The sequence below is a fragment of the Ricinus communis genome, chromosome 2 (genome assembly GCF_019578655.1).
Source record: "Ricinus communis isolate WT05 ecotype wild-type chromosome 2, ASM1957865v1, whole genome shotgun sequence".
Lineage (NCBI taxonomy): Eukaryota > Viridiplantae > Streptophyta > Magnoliopsida > Malpighiales > Euphorbiaceae > Ricinus > Ricinus communis.
Genome location: NC_063257.1, coordinates 4841940 through 4860031, shown reverse-complemented (window position 1 = coordinate 4860031; position 18092 = coordinate 4841940). Strand labels below are relative to the sequence as shown.

Here is an 18092-nt window from a genome sequence, read left to right as displayed (position 1 = left end):
ATGTTTTGTGTCTGCAAAAAGGGACAATCAGGACATGTTAATGCATTTACGTTTTGGACATCTGTCCGACTCTGTCTTGAATACATTATTCTGTTATAATTTAAATTCCAGTCATTATGAGACTTGCAAATTTTCCAAACACACTCGTCTTCCTTTTCCTCTCTCATCTCGCACTTCTGAAAAACCGTTTGAATTAATTCACTTTGACATTTGGGGCCCAACTCTCGTCACTGCTTACAATCATTTTAGGTATTTTGTCACCTTTATTGATGATCACACCCGCATGACATGGGTCTATTTATTAAAAGGCAAAAATGAAGTTTTCTCATGTTTTCAAAAATTCTTCCACTTTGTTATAACTCAATACACTGCCAGTATTAAAATTTTCCGATCTGACAATGGTACAGAATATATCAATCATCACTTTAAAAACTTCTTTAAAAAGGAGGGCATTCTTCATCAGACCATATGCATTAATACCCCTGAACAAAACGGGGTCGCTGAAAGGAAAAATCGGCATCTGCTTAATGTCACTCGTACCCTACTCTTTCAAAATAACGTTCTCTCTAGTTTTTGGTCCGATGCTCTCCTCACTGCTACTTATCTTATTAATCGTCTTCCAACTGCTAAAGTCTACAATCTCAGCCCTTTAGAGCTCCTCAAAAGTCGAAAAATTGAGCTAGGACACATTCGTGTTTTTTGGCTGTACTGCCTTTGTTCATATTAAGCGCCTTCACAAATTTGACAAAAATTCTGCCAAAACCATCTTTCTAGGCTACTCCATTGGCAAGAAGGGATACAAATGTTATGATCCCCTCACTCACAAAGTCTATATTTCCAGGGATGTCACTTTTTTGGAACACGAACCATATTACAAATCTCATGATAGTTATAGCATTAACCCGCACCATTCTCATGGGCCATCCACATTATTTCCGCATATTTTTACTTTTTCAGATCTCGTATCCGTAGGGGGAGCCTCCTTCTTCCGTTTTAAGGCCAATCCCTTCAAGGGGAGACACTATTGCTAGAAGTGAGGAAATTACAACTCCACAAGAAGCGATTGCCTTAAGACGCTCCACTCGAACAACTAGACCGTCTGTCAGGTTAAGGGATTACGTATCCCATAAGGTATCATATCCAATTTGCAACTTCATCTTTTATGATCACATGTCTCATAACTATCGAGCCTATCTAGGGAATCTCATGGCATACAAAGAACCCAACTCATTCTATGAGGCCAACACTAACCCAAAATGGTGTAAGGCTATGAAGGAAGAGCTATCTGCCTTAGAGAAAAATAACACTTGAAAAATTGTCCCCTTACCATCAAATAAAAAACCTGTAGGATGTAAATGGGTTTACAAGATAAAATTCAACTGTGACGGATCAATCGAGCGATATAAAGCCAGATTAGTTGCCAAAGGGTTTACTCAAACCTATGGCGTCGATTATCGGGGAAACCTTCGCCCTCAGAGCAAAAATGAACACAGTCAGATTTTATTATCTGTTGCCACTAACTCAGGTTGGAGTCTATTTCAAATGGATGTAAAAAATGCCTTCCTCCAAGGAAATTTAGAAGAAGAAGTTTACATGACTCTTCCTCCAGGTCACAAGTCCACTTCAGACTCATCATTGGTATGTAAGCTAAACAAAGCAATTTATGGTCTAAAGCAGTCTCCAAGAGCATGGTATGCCAAGCTAAGCCTTTTTCTCCTTAATATTAATTTCAATAAATGTACCTTAGATTCCTCAATGTTTGTTAAACACAGTCACTTATGCACCATTATTATCTTGGTTTATGTTGATGACATCATCATAACCGGGAACAACAATGAAGAAATTGAAAAAGTTAAGAAAAGGTTAAAAAGGGAATTCGACATCAAGGACCTTGGTCAGCTCTCATACTTTCTTGGAATAGAAATAGCCAAATCACAAAAAGGTCTATTTCTATCTCAAAGAAAGTATGTACTCGACCTCCTAAAAGAAATAGGGAAACTAGGAGCTAAGCCTACGTCCACTCCCATGGAAACTAATGTCAAACTCAACTTAGAAGATGGTAATCCACTAGATTACATAGGGCACTATCAACGGCTAGTAGGGAAGTTAATTTATCTAACTGTTACTAGACCTAATATCTCCTATGCTGTAAGTATGATAAGTCAATTTATGCATGCTCCCCATGAGGATTGATCATAAAGAACCTATGTTGATGTACTGAGATAATCAAGCTGCCCGACATATTGCATCCAATCCAGTATTCCATGAACGTACTAAACACATTGAGGTGGTATCACTTCATCGGGAGAAGGTAAATAAAAACTCCATTTGTCAGGAGTCATGATCAGTTGGCCGATATATTTACAAAAGCCCTAAATAAGCTTAGTCATCAGACCATTCTTAGCAAGATGGGTTCGATCAACCTCTACGAACCCAACTTGAGGGGGAGTGTTGAAAGAAGAAATGAAGAAAGAGTGGCCTCGGACGCGCAGTGAAAAGCACATGCGAGGCGGTCATCACAGGCCCTGAGAAAGGGAGCAACCATCCCTGTGACAGGGTAAGGCCACTCCAACCTTTCCCAGAAAAGAAAGGGACGTTGGACAGAGATACCAAGGCAACCAAGTAGAATAGGCTACCGTTGTGTATGTACATATAAATACCAACACAATCAATTGTAAAAAAATCAGAATTATATAATAAAACAATCCATCATCTCAATTTTCTACATTAAAAAAAGAAACTGTAGGATGCTTGAAATGCCGAGTACCCTCTATTAGATTCATCGTTTCGAACTTCAAGTACATTGCTGATTTCATTGAATCTTATTCCAGTTACAATTCCTTCTGGTTTTGATAGTGTGACTTGGAGTATGCCGTTATCCATTACCACCTGCTTACATTTTTGCATGACAGTTTCTGTAATTAACATGTCATTCTTTCCTGACGATTCAGAAAATGAGGAGCAATCCATCCATTATAAAACGATAACATATATATAAAGAAGAACTGTTTATGAAAATCTAATTACATGACGTTCTTGGATATTCAATATCACTCGTTGGCTTGACATGGCGATATGGTCTTGTTGTTGCCGGTCATGCAATTTTTATGTAGAAGCAGCTGATAAAAATAGTACTCGTTTCTAATCAAACCACGACAATTCTAAGAAGACAAAAATCTTGACAATCTCCTACCTCTATATACTTCAAATGACTTAGAAGAATTGGTTTGCCTTACTTGGGATTACTTAAACTGGAGACCAAGCTTTCTTTTATAACTTTTTTGTATTTGCAATAGGGAAATCTTTACTCCGTCGTCACAGTATAACCGTCAAAATCTTGCTACTCCTGAAAGCCAAGTTATATTTACCATTAAGTCATTGACAATGTAACTAATCAACAACCAAATGAACAATGCTGGTGAAAATTCTTCAATCCTTAGGCAAACGAAGTCTCAGATGCTAGGAGTCCACAGACAAATATAAAAGAGTTTAATTATATAGCCACACGGGCCCATAAAAGAAAATGTCCTACTCAACAATTTCTCCTTATTAATTCTACTATATCACTAAATACGATGATGGCAAAAGCTATAAATAAGCCTCTAAAATTTCACTAGTGTGCAATTATACCTTGTACTTCAAAATAGCTCAATTACACTTCTACAATTTAAAAAACATGATAATTACGTCATTGAAGTAAACTTCGTTCATGTCACCGTTAATGACACAACATTCAGTTAGTTTTAGGTGTTAAAAGGAACTGTTTTAATTTTTTCCAGCTCACTTTTTTTTTACATGTGAAAAAGTATCAACTCTGCCTTTTAATAAATAGAAATTATTAAATAATTATTTCTCTTTCATAATAAAAAATCAAAATTATTATTATTAGTTAAAAAAAAAATCAGCTCTAGAAATATAATTGTTACATTTTTCAAACTTTAAGAATATAATTGAACTATTTTAAAGTTTAGAAGTTTAATTGCCCTTTGACTAATCCATACTTTTTGCCCCAAAATAACAAATATATGGATGATGAAACCCTTGTAATTTTCTACCCTTCTATTTGTATTAATGGGGAGATTGGGAGAGAGAGAAGACAAGAAGTGTTGGATTTCTTTCCACAGATCACAAGATCATTAACAATCTTAATATATCTCAGCCATGTGCAAAAGGCAAAGGCACCCATATATTCATAAGTCATTAACATTGTGTGCGATAGTTCCACTTAATAAACTTATACGACAAGTGTTCTATTTTGTTCTCAATGGGATATGTAGATCAATAACATTCTGACGTTTCAGAGTGTAACTTAATTTGCGTTTTATTTAATTTAGAATTTGACGCCTGTCAACCTTTTTTTTTTAATATTTATATATTCCAAAATCTTACTTGATTACTGCCATAGTTAAAGTCTTGGCCCCTAATCAGTTTCCATCTATCTTTATTTTACAACCACTTTTGTTTGCATCCGAAGATGAGGAAAAACTAAAGAATTTATTAAAAAAAAAAAAGACGAAGAAGAAAATATTGCAAAAGATGGAATTGACTGACAGCCGTTTTGAGTCTTTGACTAGCATACGACTTAGCCACCGTTATTCCAGTAATTAAACCAAAATGACAAAAGTACTCCTACGTCATGTCGTCCGATTTTCCCGTTAAATCTGTAGTCAGACAAAACCACATGATTCTTGTTTTTGAGAAATTACAAGTTTGCGAATGCACTTGTAAGAGATGGTGATTTTCTGGATACAAGGGAGGGGTAATGTAATAGATTCATATTAGTAAAGCACAATTCATTGATTTAATTATCAGCATTAAAAAGCAAGAAAAGAAACAGAGCAACATAATTTACAGAGAAATGATAACAAGCCATTTTAGTATATTTAGGAATCAGAAGCTGGAGGCCCTTCCAGACGAATATAATCATACATGATGCCTTGGACAGGGCCTGTGCTAATTGTTTGTGTCAGGAAAATGGAGTTTTCTCCCTCCACAAGCTGAGTGCCTGGCACATCTACAGAGTAAAGCCGGTAGAGGCCATGAATTCCATGTCTTGCTATTGTGTTGTCATGCCCAATTTCTCCAGTTGTAAATTGGGGAGAATCTGCTTTTCCATCATTTATGCGAACCTTCAAAGGAAAAAAAAGAAGAAACAGAACAAGGCCAGAGCAATCATAAAACAAAAGCAATGTCATTGTAATGCTCATTCTCCTTTAAAATTTTACGAAATACCAACAAAATATAAGCCATAAAAAGTTCTATTTATTAAGTTCCATACTTGCAATTCTGCGACGTTGGCAGTTGCCAGTGCCAATCGCAGCTTATATGTTCCACTTTGATCTAAACTGTCAAGTTCAAACTTGATTTGCCATGTAGTCCCTTGATATATGCCATCATCTTTTTTCCTGCAATGCAATTAACTTCAACCTGAGGATACTAATTCCAGACCAATCGCTACAGAAAGGTATATATCGGATATAATCTTTCCGCAATTGACTTGTCGCAGGTTTCTTTTTTTTTTTTTTTTTTTGCTTTTTCTATAAATTGCATATAATAATTGGCTAAACAAAACCCAGTTTTGGAAGAATTTCCACCTGTTTACTTGAGCAAAAAACCAATCTTTCTTGTAGTCACTAACGCCAACAGTGTAAACCAAATCTTCGTTAGGGTACAGATCTGCATATCTTTCCCACAATCCATATTGCCTAAACCTGGAAAAAAAGAAAGAAAGTATAAATTGGATGATTTTTTATTGAAATTCTATCGTCTACTGAGAATACATGAAAATATACTTTCATCTCAACGGGGAGGAATAACCTGTCAGGATGGTTGATGTAAAGTTTGTTGATATACTTTGGATTAGGATCAGGAATGTAAAATTCCCCGGCCGTCCTATCAGGAATGCCTATTTCCCACAATGTTGGACCATCCCTTGGAGGCTCATATAAGAGATCACCGACGTTGATGTCACAACCTGCTTGGCATGTTATTTTGGACATGATATTGCTGATAATACAAAGTTAAGAATAGTAACTAGATAGAGCGAACAAAATCATTAAATTCATCAAAACCTGCAGTTATCTTAATGACACAATCATTACGGTAATCCCCAATGAAACCAGGAACCCATGCATAAAGATTATACTCTCCAGAGCGTACACTACTGATGGAGAAATAGCCATCCGCATCTGCATTTGTCCAGAATTGGTACCCCTGAGATCAAATATACATATATTTTATTGTAAGGATGCTATAGCTAAGCTCAAGGAAGTTTATAAAACCAAAAATAATTAGGAATATGATCACCTTGCATTCTGTTTGCCATGATCCAACATCGCCTGGTGGTGCTAGGCCAACATAAGCGCCATTTGCTGGTATGCACTCGTTGCTAACATACCTAGACAGACCCACATTGCTTAATAAAAACTATGATTAAGCTTCCAGATAAGATTACGATAAAAGGGACTATAAATTCTTTACGAATTCTTAACCGGATTAGCATTATTTTTGATTCAAAATAGTTGAGAATTCGTATGCTAGAAACACGTGCAAACTGAATTGCTTATATTCTTAAAATGCATAAAATTAAAGCCATTTACATAAATGAAGGAAAAATCCTTATTTGAAAATTCAATCTTAAAACCATAAACCAAGTAAATTCAGACTCGTATAACCCACTAATTACACTAAATAGCTACGAAAATTCTTGAATATCTAATCATCGTAGCTTACTATAATCAGAGACTAATTATCGTAATTAATTTTAAAATGAACTCATTAATAGGTACCTATCTCGGATTTGTAATGTACCACTAATCGTACCCCGTTGATCAGAATGTGGAAAATCCTCAGAAGCTGGAAAGCTGTATGGCCAACTTTGAACTTCCTTTAACATCTAAAACATAATGTTTGGCCAAAATACAACCCATTTCAAAGGCTATCTTTTAGAGAAGGTTAATGTAATAAAATTTGTCGTTTGAACTCAACCTGCTCTTGAGCATCATTCCATAGAGAAAGGGCATCGTCTTTATCCTCCACAGAATTAACATACATAAAAACAGGTCCGAAAACTTTCTTCCATGGCTCACCTGGATTGAGTTTCAACACCAGGTCTTCTCCAGAATAATGAGCACTTAGAAACATCTAGTTGCAAACACATTTTTGACAAATGATTACATAAGCTAATAGCAGAAAGATCAAAACATGAAGATTTGATCCTCTTATAACTACATAACATGGATTTAATTCCTCCAAAAGTGCTGAACTTAAGAGAAGATTGATGTCTAGCTTGGAAATGAGTATACAGCTGTAGCCAGAAAGAGCAACTTACTGCAAGAGTGTAGGGACCAACATGAGAGGTTAGGTTCTGTTTCAGGGGTCCACCGGACCGAAACTCACTGCTCGGGTTGATTTGCCAAAACCCGATAGGTGGATCAAAGCATATCCAACCGTGAACCTTGAGATCTTTGTTTTCTAAGGAATATTCATACTTATCATCCACCTACAGTTAACACAGTTGACATCATAATACATAACATTACACAAATATTATGCATTGAACCACCCTGCCCACCAAATGGAGTTAATTATCCGGTTTCAGGTTATTATGAACTGCACCGTACTCCTACTAACTATTAGCTGTCCCCTTCACAACTAGTACATCTACAGGTAATTGTAGCTAGGTAGGAATCATGTATGTTGACGCTTCAACAAGTTATGGTGATCAATTTCTCTGAGCCTCCAAAATTTGAGTTAATCATGTGATTAAAGTTGTTTATTAATTTTAATTACCTCTCCTTTAAATTCAGGTTCCACAGGATCAACAAGCAAGACTGCTTCTGGAAAGTCTAGTGGTTGGCCTCTTTCCGGTAAGCGGTCATCAGGAAGGGGCATGAATCTCTGCCTGTTGTCTGCTATGGCCATGTAGTGAAATCTGCATAACCAAAGTATTTGCAATATATTTGTTAAAGGTACGGATATCAACAATCTACCAACATATGAAAATTAAACTATAAATTGATGTACGTAATATCTTTACTTGTCTTTTCTGAGCTGGAAGACAATTCTGGTTTGCGGGAGGTTGAAAGGAGGCCATTCTCCCAAGTGCTCAAAAACAGCATAGGAGTAAAATCCTGAAGAGTTACGGAGCATTATAAACCTGAAAAAACGTGGATGGACATGTGAGATGGAGGAGGAACAACCACACACGCGAACACAAATATATATATATATATATATATTACTAAACATTGATAATCATTATAAATTTATGTTAAAATGAAAGTAAGAAAATTTTATAACAAATAATCCTTGTTATGTCTGTTCCGCCTCTGCTGCGATTTATCTACTCGCTGAGTATTTGTACTCGCTCCTGCGATCTTATTATTGTTATTCCATATTGTTACGGCCAGTTAGCTAGTAGCAGCTTTAAGCAGACATATTGTTGTATAGTGTCTAGAAAATGTCGGGCCAATAATAGCTTAGAAGATGGCAATTTTACATTTTTATAGAAGTAAATTTGTACTGTGACACAAGGATGATTAGTGCGAATCATGGTTTATTAGCAAATTAATAATATTCAATAACTTGAATTATTTAAGTGGTCTGTAGCAGGGTAGGGTCGGATGTGATATTGAGTCGGTCAGTCATTCACCTTTTGTCTAAATTTAGAGAAACAAGTTTGCCTTCAAGAGATGGATCCCATGTTCTTGTGAATGAAATCTCTACTTGGTCTTCATTTTCCACTATGACTCTAAAACTTGTGCCTTCAAACCTGCATAGAATTTTTTATTTTTTTTCGTTTTTGAAACGCAAATATAAAAATCATAGCTAATTGATGATAAATTGCTAATTTAACAATAATTTTTGAATAATCATCCACATCGGTCAAAAACCAATCATCCATATCAGAACAATTTTGCCATAATTTTAGTGTATATATAATACAAAGTAAACAAATGAGAGATAGAGAGTAGACATACACATCGAAAGTTCCTGTTGTCCCTGTGCTTCCTGCTGCACTCCATACAAGGTCCCAGTACCTATAAACTCCATTTTAATGCAGAGCAAGAATCTTCATTACCAATTCTTTGTTTCATAGAAAAAAGAAAAAAGAAATTTAAGCACTATTCATAATGGTAACATTCAATTACCCTCTATTAACTTCATCATCAAGAACTTCAAGCAAATTGTCGACGTTATTGTACCGTACCCCGGTGACGATTCCTCCCGGATTTGATAATGTGACCTGAAGTATCCCATTATCTAGCACCACCTGGACAACAAGATTTTTCCGTTTTCACTGATCAATTCAGGTTTTGCATATGTATGGCTATCAAACTTATTACTGATCTAATTGTTCTAGAAGTTATTAAGGAGCTAGCTACATGCACAACTAAAGACCTTCCCGGAGTAGGGAGTCTTCTGCAGGACGACGTAATAATTGATATTTAAAGACGATCATGTATTTATTTTGACATATTAAGGTAAAAAGTAAGTTATAATTACATGGTGATCTTCAATATGCAAATGCACCCCTGGAGTCGACATAAGCTTGCCTTCTTTCTTTCCCCGCTGAAGTTAGATATACCCAACAGGTTTAACTTCAGGGTTATATATATATATATATATATATATATATATATATATATATAATATATATATATTATGTTGCTTATTTTCTTTTTAAATTTGGGTAGATGCATTATTGAATATCAAGTGTGAAGGCACGTTAAGGGAATACGCATCTTTGGATTGAAGAAAAAGTATGACCTGTTCTGCATAAGAATCTCTCTTTTTTCTTTTTTTTTTCCTCTTTGATGGTCTCTTTACTTTGTCGTCACCATTGTTGGTGATATTTAGATAACAGTTATCCGCCTTGCAAGAGCCGCAGAGCAAATCATATCGTGAAAGAAAAGAGAACAAAAAATTATATTCGTAAAAGATTGGAATGTCATTTCATGTCTATGTTACACTGTATCTCAATGACGAGTTCATCAGAACTGAAGTACGTAATAGACGTTGATAGTGAACTCCAGCAAGCAAAGCTTAACCACCGATTTCAAAGGCAAAGAAAGTAATAAATTGTCGATTATCAAACAAAGTTTTAGTTTGCAGGATAAAATGAAAATATATATATATATTAAATAATAGATAATATTCTGTCGTTAATAACTCATAAGAATCAACTAAAATTTCACTTCAATTATTTCTCGCAAGAATATATATATTTGTATACACTATGCTCCTGGCCTAAATTTAAATGTGTTTGTCATTCTAATTACTATTTTATTCATTTTGACAAAAGTAATGACTATATGTTATTTGTAATAATTTTCACCTAATTTTCAATGATTCTTTTTCAAGAAAAAAGAAGAAGATCTGAATCAAATCACATCTTCTTGATGGTGTTTGAAAATGGAGGACCTTCTAAGCGAATATAATCATACATGATTCCCTGAAAAGGGCTAACATGGTTTGCTTGTGTCAAAAAAATTGTGTTATTCCCTTCCAAAAGCTGAGTTCCTGGTACATCAACATTGAACAACCTGTAAAGCCCATGAATGCCATGTCTCGCAATTGTGTTGTCCTTGCCAAATTTCCCCGTTGAAAATAGAGAAGAATCCGCATTTCGATCATTAACCCGAACCTTCAAGAAATACCTCCTTTAGTTTATGTTATAAATCTATGTAGAAAATTTGGAAACAAATTGCAGAAATAACCAAGGACTTTTGATGTTGCAAATTAACCTGCAATTCGGCAACATTTGCAGTTGCAAGTGCTAATCGTAGTTTATATGTCGCACTTTGATCAACTTCCTCGAGCTCAAACTGAATTTGCCATGTAGTTCCTTGATATGTGTTATTACTACTACTATTATCCTTCCTGCATCAGGATGAAAGTAACTTGCTTGTTATTTTACTAAAACAACTTAATACTGAAATTTTGAAGTACAAAAGCTGTCAATTTTTTGGCGTCTACCTTGTAACTTGAGCAAAAAACCAGTCTTTTGAATAGTCACTAGTGCCAATAGTAAAGACTAAATCTTCATCAGGATACAGCTCTGAATATCTTTCCCATAATCCATACTGCCTAAATCTGCAAATAGGAGATGATCAAGATTTTATATAACAAAAGAACAAACACGTCTCCTCATTAGAATTGCAATGAAAAATAGAGACTAACCTGTCAGTATGATTCAGGTATAGCATGTTGACATAATTTGGATTGGGATCTGGAACATAGAATTCTGCTGCAGAACGATCAGGAATACCTATTTCCCACAGTGTAGAGCCATTCCTTGGAGGCTCATATACAAGATCACCAACAGCAATAGAACTACCTGCTTTTGACTTCAAAACTAATAAATCAAATGCAAAACAAGAGACCACAAAAAAATAATAATAATAATAAATAATAATAAAAAAAAAGCATAATTTACATGTTATGATCTTGTACCATTAGATATGTTGATGACAGTGTCATTCTTGTAGTCTCCAATAAAACCTGGAACCCATGCATAAATATTGTAGTCACCAGGTCTTACATTACTGATTGTGAAAGAGCCATCTTCATCTGCCTCAGTCCAGAACTGGTAACCCTGAGAATAATTAGAATATTGGTTTATTAAGCTCACTACTAATCGAACAAAAAACAGATTAAAATGCAAACAAATTACAAAGCTATTCAATCAAATACTGACCCACATTAACTTGCTAAATCAGAACTATAAAAATTAATATTCACCTTCGATTCGATTTGCCAGGAACCGACGTCTCCTACGGGTGCCAGCCCCACATAAGCTCCATCTGCAGGTATGTTCTCATCGCTGACGCACCTATACAAGTGTCAATTGACAAAAGGAGAAAAAGAGAAAAGAATGACCATAAAACCTCTTATATAATTACTAAACAAATTGAAGGAAGAAAATTATGGAATGTAATTAGATACATACCTATCCATAACTAGTAATTTGCCACAGACGTTACCTCGTTGATCCGACGGTGGAAAATCTTCTGAAGCAGGAAAGTCATACGGCCAGCTTTCAACTTCTTTCATCATCTGTATTAAAATGTATTATATCAAATATAAATCGTTCAAAATTTATTTTATTTTTTTAAGAAAAACTTGATGGTACTTGATTTGATTCGTGAATATGAGAAACCTGTTTTTTAGCATCCTCCCAAAGTGAAAGTGGGTCGCCTTCAGTGGACAAAGAATTAAGATAAACAAAAACAGGGCCATACACTTTCTTCCATGGCTCATTGGGTCCAAAGTTTATAATCATGTCTGCTCCAGCATAATGAGTGCTATGGAATACCTGGCAAGTAATTGGAACTAATCATCACCATAAATCTTATAAATAAATTAATTTCATCAGAAATAAAATAAATTATTATATTTTTCACTAAATAAGACAAGAACACTAAATCAATATATGAATATTCGTACATATATATATTAGCGCTCTAATGTATATATATTTAAAATATGAAAGAATTACCAGAAGGATAAGATCTAAGAGCGGCAATATTGAACTTTGTCCTTTGCAGAATTTCTATCATAAATATGTTTAACTCGTGAATACCAATTTTAATGGGTTGCATATTCCAATTTTAATTCATTTGTACAATCTTAAAATTCTCAAATCACGAGGAAAACAGCAAACTAAAAGAACTGAAGAAAAAGTGGTGCTTACAGAGAGGATGGTTGGACCCACATGGGAGGTGAGAAACTGCTTTAAGGGTCCACCGGACTTGAACTCGGCACTGGGTGTAATTAGCCAGAAACCGACGGCTGAGCCAGTGGAAATCCACCCGTGAACCCCACTTTCTCTGTTCTCACATGAGTACTCGTATTTGTCATCTACCTATTTCAGAATCCACATAAAGAAAGACAAGAATTGGTTCACGGATGCAGGATTTCTATTACCATATGTTCATTATCCAACCCCCAAAAGAAAGAGAGTAAAAAAGAAAACGAAATATTTATCCTCTTTTTCCAACGCAGGATAATATACAAAGACATAGCCATTTTACTGCCATTTGTGCTGTCCAATAACGCTGTTCCACACAAAATGAAAATAAAAAAAATTACGTATAATACATAAGAGATACCTCTCCCTTAAATTCAGGTTCGATTGGGTTGACAAGCAAGACTGCCTCTGGGTAGGCTAGAGGTAGGCCTCTGTCCTTTAATCTATCGTCTGGCAATGGCATATATCTTCGTCTGTTGTCTGCTATGGCCATGTAGTTAAACCTGACAGTGTCGAACTTTTTCAATTGCAGAAGAAATTCAATTAGAAGCCTATGCACTCACATAAGAATTTATAAAGAAATATTCCATCCCAGTTTGAATCCGACTAAAAGAAATAAATTAAAAGAGATAGTAGTTGATTATAGTAAAGCATATAACTAATTATTGAATGAATTTTTGCTCATATGACATAGACTGAGGACCGCTTCTGGAATGTCCAGAAATTCTTGGGTTGGTTAAAAAGACAATAACAGCTTTCTCCTCTTGTTACCTACTTGTTTGGCTGTTTGTCAATTTATTTGTTCTTCTTTTTTTTTTTCCTTAATTAGTGAATAGTAGTGGATGTGTCACTTTCTTAGCCACTAGCAATTTCTTTTCTGAACAGGTAATATTGTAGAAGAAAGAAAAAAGAAAAGGAAGTGGGAAAATTTTCTACTTGTCTTTTCTAAGCTTGAAAGCAATCCTTGTGTTGTCAAGGTCGAAAGCAGGCCATTCCTTCAAGTGCTCATAAATGGCATATGTGTAGAAGCCTGACGAGCCACGAAGCATTACAAACCTGAAAGGTTTTAAAAAAGAAATCTTACAATAATGATGATAATTTGTTTTTGCCTATGAAATTGATTAACTTGTTTTGGGTTATGAAAGCATTCATGAATAATTGCCAAATATTCTTTTACCTTTTGTCTATATTCATCGGAACAAGCTTTCCCTTAAGGGACGAATCCCAGTGCCTTGAGAATGAGACTTCTATTTGTTCCTCATTTTGTACTACCACTGTAAAATTTGTTCCTTCCATCCTGCAAAAGATTCAAATAAATAATTTCAATTAAAAATTAAATTTATCCAATTTATTATATATTAAGAAATTATCTTTATTTACCTTTCAGAGAATAAAATTTAATTAATACTTTCAAATATGAAGCATGTGAAGTAGACATACCTGTCGAAGTTACCCTTTTTCCGAATTGTTTCTTCATCACTCCATACAAGATCCCAATACCTTCAAAGTTTTTATTGTAACGAGGCATTATATGATTATAGCTAGCTGTTAATACATCAATGTTTTAAGACTATAATTATAGAATTATTGGCTATCCTGGCAGCCTCATCTTTCCATCATTAGCGATTCAACTTTTATGGTAGCTTCATTACATTGTCAACTACCTTTCGCAACACATATGAGGAAACCTTTTTCAAAAAACAGCAACAACAATTAACGACAATTTTGTCTAAGCTTTTCTTCTTGTGAGAAAGTTCATTCCTATCCATTACAAGACAGATAACCTGAAATTGTACTTTTTCACCTTTTGCCACTTTCAAAATGTTTAAACGGAAAAAAATAAGAAAAAGAAATGTCAGGATTTAAACACTGAAATTCTGCATACATTTTGTTTTTGGAAATTGAACCCGATAAAGTTTTAACTTGAGATCTTACGGTTAGCAAACAATTTTCTATGTTTAAAAAGAAAAGTTTTTTGTTTATATTATATCGAAATTAATTTGACAATCTTTGTTCCCCTAGTAATGTCTAACTGGGCTCGATTTGAGCAAGCTTTTTACGATAAAGAGATATAAACAAGTAAAGTAAGCTTTTTGTTTAGAGCGTACCCTCTGTCGGTTTCATGGTTAAGAACTTCAAGCAAATTGGCCATGCCATTGTACTGTACGCCGGTGACGAGTCCTTCCGGAACGGATATAGTGATCTGAAGGAACCCGTTATCCAACACCACCTGCAAAAAGAATCACCTCTTTATGGCTTAGGAATAAGAACTTTTAATGATAAAAACTAATTCTTTTAAAAAAGGTTCTTTAATTACATATCTATCTTGAATTTGCAGTGTAACAGCAGGTGGAATCTCTTGGTCGACATAAATATCGTCTGAAGTTTGCAATGAAACTGCAAACTCTGAAAAAAACGAAGAGAAAAGGGAAAATAACAGGACGATCAAGAATTTGTTTGAACCCATATAGAAAAATAAATAGATGGTCTTGGTTTTCTTCTTCTTCTTTGTTAAATATATTTTTTTGCCTCTTGACAGCAGCTCTATAGTTTTATATGGCTCAAGCTTCAAATGTGAGGAGATAATTCTTTCCCTAAGATTTATATTGCTGCTTGCATTTAATCTGCATTTTTCTGAAAAGGAAAACTAAATCTTGCTGATTTGCGGTCTGTGCAAGGAATCCATTTATTACTGTTCATTTTCCAACCCCAAAAAGAAAGAGAGTAAAAGAGAAAACTCAAAACGTTCTGATGTATATATACTCTTTCTCCAATACAAAATAGTACACAAAAACATAGGCATTTTCTTGTCATTTGTGCTGTCCTATAACGCTGTTCCACACAAAATGAAGAAAAATAAATTACGTGCAATAGATAAGAGATACCTCTCCCTTAAGTTCAGATTTGATTGGGTTGACAAGCAAGACTGCCTCTGGGTAGGCTAAAGGTTTGCCTCTGTCCTTTAATCTATCGTCTGGCAATGGCATATATCTTCGTCTATTGTCTGCTATGGCCATGTAGTCAAACCTGACAATGTTAAAGACTTTTTTAATTGCATAAGAAATTCAATTAGAAGCCTATGCATTCACATAAATATTTATAAAGAAATACTCGACCCCAGTTCGAATCCAACTAAAAGAAAAAATTAAAAGAGATAGTAGTTGATTATAGTAGAGTATATAACAAATTATTGATTGAATTTTTGCTCATCTGACATAGACTCAGGACCGCTTCTGGAATGTCAAAAAATTCTTGGGTAGGTTAAAAAAGAAACTAGCAGCCTTTTCATCTTGTTACCTACTTGTTTGGTTGTCTGTTAATTTATTTGTTCTTCTTTTTCTTTTTCTTTTTTCCTTAATTAGTCAATAGTAGTGGATGTGTCACTTTCTTAGTCACTAGCAATTTCTTTTCTGAACAGGTAATATTGTAAAAGAAAAGAAAAAAAATAAAGGAAGTAGGAAAATCTTCTACTTGTCTTTTCTAAGCTTGAAAGCAATCCTTGTGTTGTCGAGATCGAAAGCAGGCCATTCCTTCAAATGCTCATAAATGGCATACGTATAGAAGCCTGTCGAGCCACGAAGCATTACAAACCTGAAAGGTTTAAAAACAGAAATCTTATAATAATTATGATAAAATTTGATTAATTTGTTTTGGGCTCTGAAAGATATCATGTATAAATTGCCATATACTTTTACCTTTTGCCTATATTCATGGGAACAAGCTTTCCCTTAAGGGAAGACTTCCATGTCCTTGACAATGAGACTTCTATTTGCTCATCATTTTCTACTGCTACTGTAACCTTTGTTCCTTCCATCCTGTAAAAGATTCCAAAAATAATAATTTTAATAAAAAATAAAATAAAAAATACATTTATTAAATTTATTAGAAATTTTTCAAAAAATGGAATTTAATTAATGCTTTCGAACATAAAACATACCAGATAAAGTATTTCTGTAAATGAATTTTATCTAAATTATTTTCTTTTTTGTAAACTTTCGATGCAAGGCAGCCATTTATCCCTCCCCTGAAGGAACAAAATTGACTATTTATATTATAATTAGTTTTTGTATCCATTTATATTATAATTAGTTGTTATTTCTGAGTAACATTTTAAATTATACATTTATTACTGATCTCTTAAAATTTATGTTTTTCTTCATTTTAATTGATTTGTGTATACATATAGTTTTTTAATTAAATAAATTCTAGGAAAAGTGGAGGTTTGAATTTGAGATTTCCATCCGACCCTAGAGATTTCTTACATTTGAAGTATATAAGATAGTTTGAGGATATCAAAAAGACATTTCTCGTTTCTTGAATTAGAAAATATCAGAATATTGCTTCTATAGATGTTAGCTTATTATTGTGAGAGAGAATCCTGAATAAGGCATACTTATCAAAGTTACCCTTGTTCCGAATTGTTTCTTCATCACTCCATACAAGATTCCAATATCTTCAAAATGTTCATAATAATGAGTCATTATATGATAACAACTAGCTGTTACTACATTAATGTTTCAAAACTATAATTATAAAATTATTGGCTACCCTAGCGACCTCATCTTGCCATCATTAGCAATTCAACTTTTGTGGTAGCTTCATCACATTCTCAACTACCTTTCACAACACATCTAAGGACCCCTTTTTCAGAAACAGCAACAATAATTAACGACAACTTTATCCAAGCTTTTTTTCTTGTGAGAAAGTTCCTTCCTATTCACCATAAGGCAGAAAGTTCCTTGTGAGAAAGTTCCTTCTTGTTCACTGTAAGACAATTTCTTTTCTGAACAGGTAATATTGTAAAAGAAAGAAAAAAGAAAAGGAAATACGAAGATTTTCTACGTGTCTTTTCTAAGCTTGACAGCAATCTTTGTGGTGTCAAGGTCGAAAGCAGGCCATTCCTTCAAGTGATCATAAATGGCAGCGTATAGAAGCCTGACGAGCCACGAAGCATTACAAACCTGTAAGGTTTAAAAAGAAAAAAGAAATCTTATAATAATACTAATAATGATAATAATTTGTATTTGTCTATGAAATTGATTAATTTGTTTTGGGCTATGAAAGCATTCATGAATAATTGCCAAATATTCTTTTACCTTTTTGTCTACATTCATCGGAACAAGCTTTCCATTAAGGGACGAATCCCATGTCCTTGAGAATACTGTAAAATTTGTTCCTTCCATCTTGCAAAGGATTCAGAAAAATAAATAATTTCAATCCAAAATAAATTAAAAATTAAATTTATACATTTTATTGAATATTAGCAAAATTATTCTTATATACTTTTTAAAAAATAGAATTTCAAAGGAATTAAATTAATACTTTTGAATATGAAGCA

General features: G+C 34.1%; 2 protein-coding genes across 7 annotated transcripts; both read right to left on the bottom strand.

The window, feature by feature from the left end:
- Window positions 1-4778: 4778 nt before the first annotated feature.
- On the bottom strand, window positions 4779-9636 carry LOC8280340 (rhamnogalacturonate lyase B). Of its 2 annotated transcripts, XM_002527311.4 has the most exons (15): window positions 9508-9636; window positions 9153-9274; window positions 8982-9041; window positions 8654-8773; window positions 8039-8158; window positions 7792-7933; window positions 7331-7501; window positions 6988-7143; window positions 6789-6895; window positions 6307-6397; window positions 6072-6213; window positions 5818-5974; window positions 5595-5711; window positions 5279-5405; window positions 4779-5129 (listed from the first exon to the last, which is right to left on the bottom strand). In XM_002527311.4, exons 1-15 carry the CDS (start codon window positions 9547-9549, stop codon window positions 4884-4886), a joined length of 1920 nt encoding a protein of 639 aa, XP_002527357.1. In that variant the 5' UTR covers window positions 9550-9636; the 3' UTR covers window positions 4779-4883. The 2 variants fall into 2 exon arrangements, with proteins under 2 accessions (XP_002527357.1, XP_048227174.1); XM_048371217.1 differs by lacking the exons at window positions 8654-8773; window positions 8982-9041; window positions 9153-9274; window positions 9508-9636 and adding an exon at window positions 8302-8516.
- A 547-nt stretch (window positions 9637-10183) lies between these two features.
- Window positions 10184-15923, bottom strand: LOC8280339 (rhamnogalacturonate lyase). 5 transcript variants are annotated; one of them, XM_048371215.1, is made up of 17 exons: window positions 15640-15778; window positions 15072-15160; window positions 14863-14984; window positions 14195-14254; window positions 13932-14051; window positions 13691-13810; window positions 13116-13257; window positions 12698-12868; window positions 12503-12556; window positions 12164-12319; window positions 11954-12060; window positions 11746-11836; window positions 11458-11599; window positions 11185-11344; window positions 10981-11097; window positions 10749-10884; window positions 10184-10648 (listed from the first exon to the last, which is right to left on the bottom strand). In XM_048371215.1, the coding sequence occupies exons 3-17, from the start codon at window positions 14904-14906 to the stop codon at window positions 10391-10393; spliced, it is 1878 nt and encodes a 625-aa protein (XP_048227172.1). In that variant the 5' UTR covers window positions 14907-14984; window positions 15072-15160; window positions 15640-15778; the 3' UTR covers window positions 10184-10390. The 5 variants fall into 5 exon arrangements, with proteins under 5 accessions (XP_048227172.1, XP_048227170.1, XP_015579796.1 ...); XM_048371213.1 differs by lacking the exon at window positions 15072-15160 and having other exon boundaries at window positions 15640-15923; XM_015724310.3 differs by lacking the exon at window positions 15072-15160 and having other exon boundaries at window positions 11185-11341; window positions 15640-15913.
- Between the last annotated feature and the right edge of the window lie 2169 nt (window positions 15924-18092).